The sequence below is a fragment of the Lissotriton helveticus genome, chromosome 12 (genome assembly GCF_964261635.1).
Source record: "Lissotriton helveticus chromosome 12, aLisHel1.1, whole genome shotgun sequence".
NCBI classification, from domain to species: domain Eukaryota; kingdom Metazoa; phylum Chordata; class Amphibia; order Caudata; family Salamandridae; genus Lissotriton; species Lissotriton helveticus.
This window is the reverse complement of record NC_136073.1, coordinates 359,631,554-359,646,500: the sequence shown is the minus strand read 5'-3', so window position 1 is coordinate 359,646,500 and position 14,947 is coordinate 359,631,554. Positions and strand designations below refer to the sequence as shown.

The window sequence follows — 14,947 nt, the reverse complement described above, 5'->3', positions numbered from 1 at the left end:
CGACGAGAAACTCGACGTAGTCCAGCCCGGGGTCCATGGAAAGGACTCCATTCAAAAAATGTCCAACGTGTGGTGCTAAGTTCCCACACAAGGACCTACACGAGGTGTGCAACCTCTGCTTGTCCCCTGAACACGAATCCAGGGACTGTGAGGCCTGTGCAGCGTTCTCTTCAAAATCGACGATTAGAAACCGTCGAGCCCGAAGACACGAGGTATCGAGAATGCAGTCACAAGCAATCCCGGAGCTGTTTGAGGACCAGCACCCAGAAGACGAGGAAGAAGAGGCCGATGAGGCGGGGTCTGAAGCGGACGAGTCCGACGTCGAGGAAATCGACGTCCAACAAACCGTGAGTGACGACGTCCCTTTACCAAAAAACAGACCCCACACGGTAGCGACCCCGCCTTCGAGCCCGGTCAGACAACCGAAAAAAGTTTCCAACGCCCCGCCTTCGAGCCCGGCAACGAAACAGAAACCGAAACACTCGGTCTCCCATCATGGTGGTTCCGGTTCCGATAAACGGACCACATTGACACCGAAGCTCCAAGTCAAGGAAAGCTCGAAGTCGAAGCAGTCCATGTCGACACCGAAGCACGTTTCGGCGTCGAAAACACCCTCGACACCGGGGACATCTTCGATACCGAAGAAATCGGATCCGAATAAAACCTCGGTACCGAAAACACAAATGGACATTCAAAAGAAAAAACACCTTTCGGAACCGAAAAATGCGGTACCGATACAGGAACACGGGACAGATCCTAAACAAAAGACTCTGTTTATTGATCCAAAGACTGGCAAGGTAGTCACAGAACTACCTAAAAAGAGGAAGAATGAACATTCGGACGACAAGACTCATCCGAAGAAGAGAACAATGGGGACAAATACAACTCCTCCCCCTTCTCCCAAACCTAGACACACACCATCTTCTCCTCTTCCTCACAATAGGCCAAATATTCCTCCCACACGACCATCTACACCAACAACAGATGTAGAGAGTGACACAGGGGAGGGGGAACATCCTGGGGATGATGAAGACACAATCCCAGAGGAGGCAGACCCATGGGAAGAGTATAATGTAGGGTCAGATAATGATAACGACCCTGAATTGTATCCCTCAAAACCTTCACCTCCTGATGATAACACTGGTTTTGCACAACTCATTAATAGAGCTGCAACATATCATAAGGTAGAACTACATGCAGAACCTCAAATAGAGGATTTCTTATTAGAAACACTACCTACTGCACAAAGAACATCAGGAACACTACCAATGCTTAAGGGCCTTCTCAGTCATACATCAGAGATATTCAAAGACCCAGTGAGGGCTAGGGTACTGAACCCAAGAATCGATAAAAAATATAGGGCAGCTCCAAAAGACCCAATATACATTAAAGGGCAAATTCCTCTAGACTCACTAGTGGTCACTAACGCTCGTAAGAGAGCAAACTCTTTATCTACAGGAGAAGCTCCACCTCCTGACAAAGAGTCTAAACTGAGTGGCATCTCAAGCGGCAAACAGCTGGCGCATAGCTAATACGCAAGCACTGCTTGCAAGGTATGACAGAGCGCATTATGATGAGCTAGAGAAACTCATCACACATCTCCCTAAAGAACACCAAAAAAGGGCAGATCAACTCATACAAGAAGGGAAGTTAATTACTAACACTTCAATAAAGTGCGCCCTAGACGCAGCAGACACTGCGGCAAGATCTACAAACACAAGCATCATGTTAAGAAGACATGCATGGCTCAGAGTATCCGGGTTCAAACAAGAAGTACAGACATCGTTACTGAACCAACCCTTTGATGGGAAAACACTTTTCGGCACAGGGACAGATGAGGCCTTAGAAAAGATGAAGAAGGATACCGAAACGGCTAAATCAATGGGAGCATTGCAACAGCCGACACAAAGAGGTTCCTTTCGTAGGTCCACCTATAGAGGAGGATCCAGAAATACAGGTACAAGCCAGCAACAAACCTCTTTTACACCTACATCACCCAGAGGTAATTCTAGAGGTGGCTACAGAGGTAACAACAACAAGGGTAGAGGTCGCGGAAACAACAACAACTGCAACTCTCCAACCCCAAAACAGTGACTTCATACAGCTCCCCCCAGACCATATAACACCGGTCGGGGGACGCCTATCACAGTTCCTACCTGTCTGGGAAAACATCACATCAGACAGGTGGGTGAGACAAATTATCCAACATGGTTATTGCCTGGAACTCACATCTACCCCACCAAACATCCCCCCCAGACAGCGTCCAATGAAACAAGATCACATAACACTGTTACAGCCGGAAGTACTATCCCTACTAGAAAAGCATGCCATAGAGAAGGTTCCACACCATCAACAAGGAACAGGAGTATACTCCCTATACTTCCTAATTCCCAAAAAGGATGGGTCTCTAAGGCCGATACTGGACCTAAGACCTCTCAACGCATACATAAATTCGGAACATTTCCACATGGTCACGCTCCAACAGGTACTTCCTTTACTGAAGGAAGGGGACTTTCTTTCTACACTGGATCTAAAAGACGCTTACTTTCATATCCCAATTCACAAAGCCCACAGGAAATACCTCAGGTTTGTGGTAGAAGGACAACATTATCAGTTCAAAGTCCTTCCGTTTGGTGTCACAACGGCACCAAGGGTGTTCACAAAATGCCTGGCAGTGGTGGCAGCTCACCTAAGAAGACAACATATTCATGTCTTCCCATACTTGGACGACTGGCTAATAAAGGCCAGGTCACAAGAGGAATGTCTTCAAAACACACAAAAGACAATTCAGCTACTACACCAGCTAGGGTTCACGGTGAACTACACAAAGTCACACCTGCAACCAAACAAGGTTCAACAATATCTGGGGGCTACTATAGACACAGAAAAAGCCAAAGTATACCCCAACCCAGTAAGGATCCAAACAATGCTTACAATAATTCAAAGATTCCAGCCACAACACTCACTACCAGCAAGAGTGTTCATGCAGCTATTGGGGATGATGTCATCCTGCATACTGCTAATACCATATGCCAAACTACAAATGCGTCCGCTACAAGAATGCTTAGCGACACAGTGGAATCAGGCTCAAGGGCAGATTACAGATCTGGTGTTGGTAGACGACCGCACACACCGCTCTCTGAAGTGGTGGAACACAACAAACATTGCCAAGGGGCGGTCGTTCCTAGAACCAATTCCACAGGTGACAATAACAGCGGACGCATCGCTCACCGGATGGGGAGCACATATGGACAAATACACAGTGCAAGGAAGGTGGAGTGTGCAGGAAAGAAGACTGCACATCAATCATCTAGAACTACTAGCAGTATTTCTAGCATTGAAAGCCTTCCAAATACATGTTACCAACAAAGCAGTCCTGATCAGAACAGACAACATGACAGCAATGTATTATATTCAAAAACAGGGGGGGACGCACTCTCTCCAACTATCCAGACTAGCACAGGAAATTTGGAGATGGGCCATTCCTCAAAACATCTATCTGTTAGCCGAACACCTACCAGGAGTCCAAAACCAGATAGCAGACATCTTAAGCAGACAGTCGGAACAAATACACGAATGGGAACTGCACCACCAAATACTGCAGCCATTCTTCCAAAGATGGGGACAACCAGAGATAGACCTCTTTGCCACTCATCAGAACGCAAAATGCCAAAGCTTCGCGTCCAGGTACCCACATCACCTGTCGCAGGGCAATGCGTTATGGATAAATTGGTCCAACAAATTTGCATACGCTTTTCCCCCTCTCCCACTAATCCCATTAGTGGTCAGGAAGCTGCAACAACATTCAATGACCATGATACTAGTAGCACCCACGTGGGCAAGACAGCCGTGGTTCACCACGCTCCTGCAACTCTCACAAGTGCCACATCAAAAGCTACGAATTCTACCCATGCACCTTACACAGAACCATGGAGAAATAATGCACCCAGATCCAACGCAATTGAACTTAGCGATCTGGCTCCTGAAATCCTAGAATTTGGATACTTAGATCTACCCCCAAATTGCATGGAGATAATTAAACAAGCGAGACGTCCAACCACCAGAGCATGCTATGCAGCTAAGTGGAAGAGGTTTGCTATACACTGTAATAATAACAATATCAACCCTCTGGACGTATCAACAAGGGAGATTATTTGCTACTTATTACACTTACAGCAATGTAATCTAGCGTACACATCTATCAGAGTACATCTAGCAGCTATAGCAGCGTGCCTACAAAACAGGCAGCACATATCCCTGTTCAGGGTACCAGCGATAAAAGCATTCATGGAAGGCCTTAAAAGAGTCATTCCACCAAGATTACCACCTTCCCCAGTCTGGAACCTCAACGTAGTACTCACCAGACTAATGGGGCCACCCTTCGAACCTATGCATAGGTGCGAAATACAATTCCTTACATGGAAGGTGGCTTTCCTTATAGCCATTACCTCACTCAGGAGAGTAAGTGAATTACAGGCATTGACAATACAAGAACCATTCCTACAGTTACACCAGAATAAAGTGGTTCTTAGAACAAACCCAAAGTTCTTGCCTAAGGTAATTTCCGCATTCCACATCAATCAGCCAGTGGAACTACCAGTATTCTTTCCAAAGCCACAGACGGTGGCAGAAAGGGCTCTACATACACTAGATGTCAAAAGAGCCATTTTGTACTACATAGAAAGAACACAAAACTTCAGGAAAACTAAACAACTATTTGTAGCATTTTCCCTTACACATAAGGGCAATCCTATCTCTAAAGCAGGCATCGCAAGATGGATTGTAAGATGTATACAAATATGTTACATTAAAGCAAAGAGAACATTAACTGTTCCTCCTAGAGCTCATTCTTCACGAAAACTAGGAGCATCTATGGCATTCTTAGGGAACATTCCCCTAGATGACATATGTAGAGCAGCAACTTGGTCTACACCACATACATTCACGAAGCACTACTGTGTTGATGTACAGGCTGCACAACAAGCCAGAGTGGGCCAAGCTGTATTAAAAACTCTATTTCAAACAGTTGCGACAGACACTGGTGACCACCGCTAGGGAGGTAACTGCTTTACAATCTATTCATAAATGTACCATCTGCAGCCCATATGCCTCGAACGGAATATGCTACTTACCAGTATGCATCTGTTCTTGGCATAGAGGGCTGCAGAGTGGTACATGCCCTCCCTGCCTCCCCGGAAACCTGTGTCTGTCCCAACATTATCTTATTTAGATACACTTACATGGGCATATCTTTATGTACTATACTACACTACTCCATCTAACCCTACTATGGCAAAACAATCTAAGGATGGAGCCGATGCCCATGCGCACTAACACCGAGAGGAGGAGTCATCTATGACGACAAGGACTTCTCCAGAAGAAAAACTAAGTGCAATCATCCGAGCCCAACACCAGATGGCGATCTATTCATAAATGTACCACTCTGCAGCCCTCTATGCCAAGAACAGATGCATACTGGTAAGTAGCATATTCCTTCTGTTGCACACAAAGTAATACTACAGAAGTGGACTTCTGAGAAAGTTCCTCCTTTGAGACACTGACAAGCCTAAATGCAAAGAACTAAGATTTTTGAGGAGGCCTATGCTAGGCGAGCGGGCAGCTGTCTAACATTTTACATATATGGGGTAGAACACAGTTTGACTTAGCTAATCCTTTTTTTTCTTTAAATTCCAAACGACAAATTACATTGTAATAACTTCAATTCCCAGACCAAGAATCCCCCCTCCCCGAGTCCAAAAACAATTGTCAATATGTATTACAAGCAGTGGAAATCAATAACCAATTTAATTAATTATCAATTGGACAAATATATCAGGAAAGTAAAAACATAAGGAGAAACCAAGAAAAACAGAGAACCAAAAACCGGAGACGAATGGGAGAAGAGAAAGAGAGTGAGTCCAAACAAGTGGGGGGAAGGCACGGACGGAGAGGAGAGCAGGGAGAGTAGGAGACGAAAGGCAGACAGAAGTAAATACATAACGAAAGCCAAAAACAGCAGGTCTCCCCCTGATTTTACATTGATCATGTCATTTAATCCTAGCATTACAGTAACAGGCGTCAGTTGAATATCTTGTAGAAGGTCTCTACTAATAAACGGTTGCACCTTTTCAAATAATAGGACCAGTTTTAAGCATGTGGCAAACATGTGTACTGAGTCTGCACTGTACTCAGCACATCTCGGGCAAGTTGTTCCGCTGCCAGTACCCCATTTGGCCACTCTGCTTGGTGTTATGTATAAGAAAAAGCCTGTTTTAAAAAATTGAGCTTGCAGCTTCGATGACAATAGGTGCGTTTGTGCAAGACTTAGTTCGTGACAAAAGGTATTAGGTGGCACATTCAGTTTCTGCTGCCACTTTTCATCCATTTTACTAATGTCATCCGGCCTCTGCTCATTCAACATTATGTAAATGCTGCCGAACCGTGGTATACTGGGCTCTAGAATTTTATCTATAAGGACTATCTTAGCGAACCCTGCTGGACCGCCGGTCTTATTTGTTAGATAGCCTATAATGGCATTATACTGAAATAGCTGATTATTGTCCAGATTATACCGGGTTTTTAGAGTACTGAAAGGCCAAATGCCTTCTGAAGTAATCACATCTCCCAGTTTGGAAAAGTCAGCTTGATACCACTGCAGAAGATATGCATTTTGAAAAATGAGTGCTAAATTATTATTATTCCTGGTGGGAGTGTAGTAATATAATTTGGCAAGTCCGAGCAGTTTACGTATATTAAAAAATACTCTATAAGCATTCATCAGAGTCTTGAATCTGACCCTTTTGAAGTAACAATAATCCAGCTGACGCCAAAGACATCCCCATGGCCTTTTCCCTAGTAGTATTGTATACGGGGACGGGAGGCCTGAGGGGTTCTCAGTGAGAAGATCATGCAAAAGCTCAGAACTATATTGCAGAACAGTAGCCTAGTAATATAATTTTATGTTGGGGAGAGCCCACCCTCCTCTCTCTCTGGGTAATGAAAGAAATTTGAAAGCTCTTCTTGGTTGTGTATAAGCCCAAATGAACTGAGAGAAAATTTGATCGAATATATGCAGCATTTTATTATTACATTTTAACGGGATGGTCCTAAAGAAATATAATATTTTGGCAAAAAAGGTCATCTTTAAAACGTTGCACCTCCCTACTATTATCAAGTGCAAGTTGTTAATTCTTTTAAGTGACTTTTTCATGTCGGCTGCTAGTGGGGTCAGATTTTCTTTAACAAGTAGATCTAAATTTGAAACTATGTTGACCCCTAGGTATTTAGCCTTCTGAGTAACTCGATCATCGTCCCAACTTATATATTTGTTTAAAACAATCTGAGTTTTTGTTTTATTGAGGGCATAACCGGATATCTCCCAAAATTCTTGGGCCTCTAGTTCCATAGCCTTAATGGCCCTTTCGGGTTTTGGAGTTACTAAGGCAAGATCATCAGCATAGGCCATAATCTTAGTGTCAGTGCCAAACCTGCTCGCCGATACTATTTCAGGGTTAAGTTCGATTTTTTTTAATCAAAGGGTTGATGTACAAAGCAAATAGCAGCAGGGAGCAAGGTCATCCTTGTCTTGTTCCGCGTGTTATCCCTATCTGCCTTGTAAGGTGTCCATTGATCGAAATTCTGGCAGTGGGGCCCTGATGTAGAGCCTGCAATGCCTGCAGAATCCTAGGGCCGAAACCATTCTGCCTCATGACCCCCCATAAATATTGCCAGGAGACCCGATCAACCGCTTTATCAGCGTCTAAGAGTATTAGTGCGATCGGGTCTCCTGTTACCTTAGCGAAATCAAGTGGGTGATGGTCCGACAAACCTGTTCCGTGGTGCCCTTTTTTGGTATAAATCCGTGCTGCCAGTTGGAAACCAGAGACTCAATATTTGAAGACAATCTAGATGCGAGAATTTTAGAAAATATCTTGTTAATAAGGGTTATTGGTCTGTATGAGGACATTTCCAGAGAAGGTTTGTCTTTTTTAAGAAATATTACTATTTTTGCCGTAGACCAGGACTGAGGTGGAGATGATCCATTAAAAATGGAAGAAACTACATTTGTAAGTAGTTTTCATTTGTTGCGAAAAGATTTTATAGAATTCAACTAGAATACTATCCTCTCCTGCAGCCTTGCCATCCAGGAGGCTTGCTAAATGTTAAATGTTAAATGTCGTATACTTGTAAAGCGCACAGCTGCCCCAGCAAAGGGGCGTCCCGGCGCTGTATACCGCTGGGGAACCCATCCTGGCTTTCCCTGTGAGATGGTCCCTCCTGGGCATCTCCAAGGTGAAGACAAGCATCCCCGGCGCTGATGGGGCCGTAAGTAGAGATTAAGCAAGCTATTGCCCAGAGTTGCTGAGTGGGACCCATGGTTGGAGTAGGCACCGAGGCGAGAATTATCGAGTCCGCTGACCAGGGCCCAAGACCCTGCCGCGTCGGGAATCGAACCCTGGTCCCGGGCCGACCTCTGCTTCCGGGTCTGCCGCCTCTAACCAGGGAGCCACACCACTCCACCAAGCAAGCAGTTGCGATTTCCTCCCAAGCTGGAGAGATTTCCATTTGGCCGCTACTCTTTCTCTATTAAGTTCAGCTACCGGAATAGCATCTAGATAGTTATTAATTTCCGATTCTCTGAGCTCTAAAGGCTTAGTGATTTCTTCAGTATGTAATTTCTCATAAAATTCTCTAAAAGCCTCCTCTATTCTTATAGGATCATTAGTTATCCCTTCAGAGTTCGTTTGGATCGAAGAAATTACATTAGCAGTATCTGTTGCCTGGTGGATATGGCCAATTGATGGCCAATAAGTTCATTGCATTCATAAAGCCTTTATCGGGAGGAGGCTCATTTTGCAGCAGTTCTTTCGGCTAATATGGTCCCCATCTCTGCCTTAGCAACCGCGACGTTGGTCTGAGCTTCTTCAATTCTGGTTCCCAATAGACAGCCTGTATTAGTTTTCTCTAAGCTTCTATCATTTGATTAAGTAAAAAATCAGCCTGTGCTTTCTCTTTTTTGTTACTTCTGATGGAAAATCAGAGCGTCTCCCCCCTTATACCTGCCTTTAGTGTATCCCAAACAACCATTGCCGAGGCTTTTCCACAATTTATATCTAAGAACTCATGTATCCAGCCTTCCATGTGTTCTCGGTAGTCATTATCGTATAGGAAGGCTTTCTCAAAGGTCCAATTAGAGCTTGACCCACTATTTACCAATCCCTCTACGTTGATAATAAGAGGGTTGTGATCTTAAAGAAGACGAGGAGCAATACCAATAGCGCAATCACGAACCAAGGATGAAGATACTAGAAAGTAGTCTAGCCGAGCAAATGACAAATGAGGAGCTGAGAAAAAAGTATACCCATCCTGATTAGTTTTCAACTTTGCCCATACGTCTTTCAGACCATGAGTTCTGATCAAGTTTAGCACAGCCTGGAAAACTTTAGGTTTCCTGCCCCTGTAATCCCAGGACCTGTCTGACTTCCAGGTACTAGGCAGATTTAGGTTTAAATCACCACATAGTATTATAGGCAGTGGCCAGAGTACTAGCTCCTCGTTTACTCCTTTAACTACCCCTGGATCGTCCAGGTTGGTTCCATAAACAGAGCAGATTGTAAAAACAAAGTTAGAGGGAAGAGAAGAAAGAACATCCTGCTATCACCCACCGCCCTAGAGAGTCAGCTTTTACCTGGTTAACAGCTAAGGGTAATCTTTTCAAAACTAGAATCCCGACTCCTTTGACCCTGGTCCCTTGCTTGGTTACCCCGATAACCTTATAACCCAGACTGTTCAGCAAAGATTTCTGGGCTCCATTAACATGCGTCTCCTGAAGGCAGACAATGTCCACCCCAATTGTTTGTAAAACTTGAGAAGGTTTTTGCCTTTTCACTGGATCATTTAGGCCACAGATATTAAGCGAGACCATTCTAAGTTTGTTTAACATATTAGTTTTTAAATATATGAACCCTGTGAATTTATCAGTGAGACTCATAGTCCTGCCAACATCTAAACAATAAATGTAAATTAAATAAGCCTATCCTGTCCTGACCATGTGTGAGCTCCAGTCGCCAGGCCACACATTATTTTATCAATTTCTTCCTTTTTTTTCCTCTTTTCTCCTCCCCCATCCTTTTTTTTGTAGGTGGGGGGGGAGTTTGGGGGGGGCAAACATGATCCACAATTTTTGAAAGAGAAAAAAAGGAGTGACAAAGTCCATACTGAGATGGTTCAAATAAGCATTAGTTCAGTCTTTTTCTTCCCACAATGTCTTTTAAATATTCCTCAGCCTTGATCTCAGACAGAAAAACCCGTATGGTGCCTTTGAATATCACTTTTAACCTTGCTGGGTTCATAATATATACTTGGGCACCTTGCTGTTGAAAGGGTGTAATCAGTTGGTGTAACCTCCACCTGCGTTCAACTGTTGCATGGCCAAAGTCAGGCTTAGAAAAGATTTTTTTTCCATTGACTTCCTTTTGAGAATTCGGTCTGACTTGATTGTATACCAACTGCCTCAAAAGGAAGTTCCCAAAAAAGACCAAGAAGACCCTGAGTTTCTCGCTTCCGGGACGGCTACTATCTCCTTGCAGCTTTAAGTTGAACGGAAAAGGGTGTGCCCTCTGGACCTCTTGATCCCAATTCCAGCTGGACTCTGATGGAAAGGCAGCACGGAGCAGCTTAACAATATACCCTCTGGGGTTGTCACCCTCGACGCCTTCAGGGATCCCCAGCAGCCTTAGATTATTTCTCTGCATTCTGTTTCCTGCTCCTCCAGCTTGGACATCAGGTCAGTTAGGCAAGCCACATGAGATGTACCTTAATCTTTCACATTAGTCATATCAGTTTCCAAGGACTCCGCCCGGGCTTCCACCACTGAAACTCGATCCCCAATATCTGTACAGATTTTATTCAGTTTCTTGATGCCACCCTGGAGTTTTTTAGAGGCCCCTTTGGCGGCAAGGCTGTCGGATCTTGCTTTGTCACGAAATTGTTTGATAGAATCCAGTATGGAGGCCAGGGTAAGGCTCGGCCGGACTTCCAGTGATTGTATGTGAACTCTCTTCAGCCTGGAGATTGGGGGAATCCCCCAGGGGGAATGATCCATGAGAATCTAAATAATCCCATTTCAGCTGACTCCGTCTTTTACACCTAGATTTCTTTTTTTGCTGAATGGTTCTAGTTGTTGGATCGGATTCATTGTCCTCTTGTTTGCTACTCTCGGAAGAGCTGACCAGGACATCTTCGTTCTCAGTACCAGACAATGACCCGTCAGAGACTGAATTTTTTTTCGGTAGCTAGGTCCGGAGTCTGCGGGTCTATATGTCTAGGGCAGCCAATCTCCTTAAGGTGATCACTACCCTCGGTTTCCTTATTCTCCCGTGGGGTTTTAACTATGCTGGTGGTTATGTCTGCAATGTCCGGGGTGCAACTTAATACCTCTGTAGCGACCGGGACACAGTTTAATGCCTCTGGGGCTAGCGTTGGCACTAACATATTCCCCCCCAATCCCCTCATTCCTGGCATTGTCTGAGGCATTGACTGAGGCAGGTTGCTATACTTGTTGCGTGGCATCCGGCTCCTCGGTCCCCTCGGTCAACTGGTTAACACTGCTTGGGTTAATGAGGCCCTGCCCATCGGGTGTATTAGAGTCTGTTAGAGTAAGGGGGGGACTTAGCTACAGCTGGGAAATGTTTGGCAATGGAGGGCGATATCCCAGTTAAGTCCTGCTGTCTTCCCCGCATTCTTTTTAATATTCCCACATCCCGTTTACCTTTAGGGAGGGGATCAGTTTTTTCTGGCAGTCTCTCCGTCGGTCTCTCTACATTGTCTCTTTCTGTGCCTCCTTGGTTCGAAGCCATTTTCAACTTAATGGTTTTCTGCCACCACGTCGTCGTCATCATCGTCGTCATATTGCGCTTCCTCCAGCAGTAGTGTGTTGCAAGAGGTATCACAGCCCCCAGGCTGTAGGTCCTTCCCAGCAGACCGGCTCAAACCCGGTTCGCTACAGTAGCCGCCGTTCGCTCTTTGAAAATAATACTGAAAGTGTAGCACTTCAGATGTAGCAAAACGGAGGCTCCGGTCCGCGAGCCCTTGCTACTTAGAGATGAAATGAAGCAGCCGGGAGTTTGAACCACCAGCTTAGATGCAGACACCCGCACGGACATCAGCCTCAGGTCACGGTGGGATAATTGCAGGTCAGTACGTCGATCGTCGACCATCAGAGCTCCAACGTGCAGCTTGTGGCCTTGGCAACTGGATCACAGGAAACTCACACTAGCGCCAACTGCTGCAGCACCCCCGATGACTTGGCTAATCCTGACGGTGAAGGGTACTAGCTAAATGTTAAACAAAGAACAAACACTGCAGTATTCTAAATTAACCAGAAAGTACAGAAGTAGGGAGAACAGGAGATTCGATGTTGCGTACAGTTCTGGTGTGTATAATGTATTTTTTTGTGCCTATATTTTAGAACTGATTGTTTTGGGGTATTTTATAATTAACATCCGCACTTTAATTTGCACTTCACAATTTTTCGTCAGCACTATATATTGAAAATATGTAAGCTTGTTATATGACTTATTTAATCCATGTAGTCTTATATGTGTATCAAAATATTGATATTTGTCTGTTTCTTGTCAAATCATTCAATGTAATGGCTCAATCAAAAAAAATTTTTTAAAGATCATTAATTAGCAGAACCTCTAGTAGCTTCTTCAGGTTAAAATTTCTTGACGTCATGTTCTAAAAAAACAATCCTGGCTTCAGTTCTCCCACTGCCGCTCGCTAGACAATGCTGCTCTGAATGTTGCCTAGCTGTTCCTTATTGCGTCACTCAGCTTTTAAACGTAAATGCTCTTTAACCACAAAATGTTGGTTCTTCTCAAGTTGCATTACTTTTTCCACCTTAAATATCGGTCACTCAACTTAAAGGGCCTATCCAGTCTAGAGAATAAAAAGTTCTTTTTGCCGAGTCCTGCATTGCTGGCAATCGCCAACAATAAGCATTCTAGCATATTGCTTTGTTTGATGTCAGTTATGGTTTTGAGATGTATTTTGATTTCTTTGGATGGCCCCTTTAAAGTAAACTGGTAGTTGTTTTTACCTTGTTCTGATAAAGTATCCTCCATGGCTGTTCTCAACTCGTGGCATGTAGGCTGCTGTGAAGGCTCCAGCAACAGACCTTATGTCAAGGAGCTTCTCCGACACCAACTGTATCCGCAAAGAACTTTTTCGTCGAAGTTGCATCCACAAGGATATTCTCTACTTGCAGAGCCTGACACCATATCATCTACTCCTGTGGACCCTTTCATTTTACAAAAGTTTTGAGAAGATGCTTATTTCCCTATTTCCAACGCTTTATGGAATTAGTGGCTTTGCAACTGACCTCTATGAAACATTCATAAGATTGAGTCTAACTGCCCATCACTCTGAAGACAAGCACATGTAAACCCTGACTCCAAGTTTCGCTCACGACCTTGCACTGCCCACTTCCAATTGCTTTTTGTGCATGCTTCACATATATCCGTTGACTTCCTAGTATGCAAAAGACAAACGCTGTTGAAATTACCTTCCCCCGTCTCTATGATGTGATAATATTTTTGGCTCTTTCATTCCAGGTGACTGTCCAGGTTTTAAATCAACTCATTCAGAAGATCAGAGAAGACCTGCCCAACCTGGAATCTAGCGAAGAAACAGAACAAATAAACAAACATTTTCATAACACACTGGAGCATTTGCGTATACGGCGAGAAGCCCCAGAATCCGATGGTCCAATTTACGAAGGCCTTGTTGTTTGAGTGGGAAGTCCCTAAACAGTGCACCTATTATTTTCGTTCCATATATGTAATTTTTTTTATAAATAGAATAGTTTCTTCTTAGAGTGTGCCTTTCGAAATCGCCAATTGGATCATCATTCATTCATTTGAGGACATCAACCAAATACGTAACTGCATTCTCCATACTGCATTTGAATAAGTAATATGTTTGTATTGGACCAGTAATCTAAATTTGATTATATTTTTAGCATTGCCAAACCAGTTCCATAACATTTCTAAAGTGCAACACTCTAACCCAAATATTTTCTTTTATGCCTCTGTTTGTTGGTGTTGGTTCTGTACTTTTATGTGCAGTTCAGTTTTAACCCCGCAAAAGTTTTTCCTCTCTGCAGTGTTCACGTGGCCAATTTAGGAAACATCCCATTTATTTCACTTGGGGGTGTTAAATGTGGGATTCTGCTTGAGCTTTTCTTTTAATGCAGGTCAATGCTATGTGTCATGATTTTTTGAAAACTAGAATATATTAATGCATGTTTGGAGAGTTGTAAAGCACCATGTTAAAAGACAGAAGTTATATTTTGCATAAGAAAGTCCTGTGATATTCAGTGAAGGCCAGTACTGTGCACAGGGCTTATTTATCAACACACCTTCGCTCCAAATTGTATGAAAAAAAATTATATGGAAGACTTGTGGTCTATATAGTGTATGTATAACCATCATTACTGTAAATTTAGGGAAAATGCATTATACAAGTTTATTAAGTCTCATGATTTGCACCAAACAATAAAATTGCTATTAACAAAGTGTACTTGCTATCTATACTATTTGTGATTCTTTAGATAATGACTGTGTGAATGAAGGCTGAGTCAGCATGATTGGTGTGTAGTTTAAAAAAATATATATCAACCGGTTAACAAAGCTTTTTAGTGGTAAAATATTTATCAGTATGTAAGTAAGGATTAGGAAGTAATATTATTTTTTACCACTTTTTATAAATTCTCACACACAGCTACACACACTTTTTGTGAATTGAAACACTGTTCTGTCTCTAAACAGCTTTACGCTGTCAGTGCATGTGAAGCAAAGATCTGTAATTTTGGTAACCCATTATTTGCAACGTTCGAGTGTGAGTCTCCAGAGCGACAGCCAGTGTGACTGCTGACGTGACTTGA

General features: G+C 43.5%; 1 protein-coding gene across 2 annotated transcripts in view; it reads left to right on the top strand.

Annotated features, from left to right (window-relative positions):
- Positions 1-14,583, top strand: part of VPS35 (VPS35 retromer complex component) — a 464,919-nt gene extending 450,336 nt beyond the window's left edge. For both annotated transcript variants that reach the window (XM_078669694.1, XM_078669693.1), the window contains exon 17: positions 13,617-14,583. In XM_078669694.1, the coding sequence (XP_078525820.1) occupies positions 13,617-13,796 (180 nt within the window). In that variant the 3' untranslated portion in view covers positions 13,797-14,583. The remainder of the gene's footprint in view (positions 1-13,616) is intronic.
- Positions 14,584-14,947: the final 364 nt, after the last annotated feature.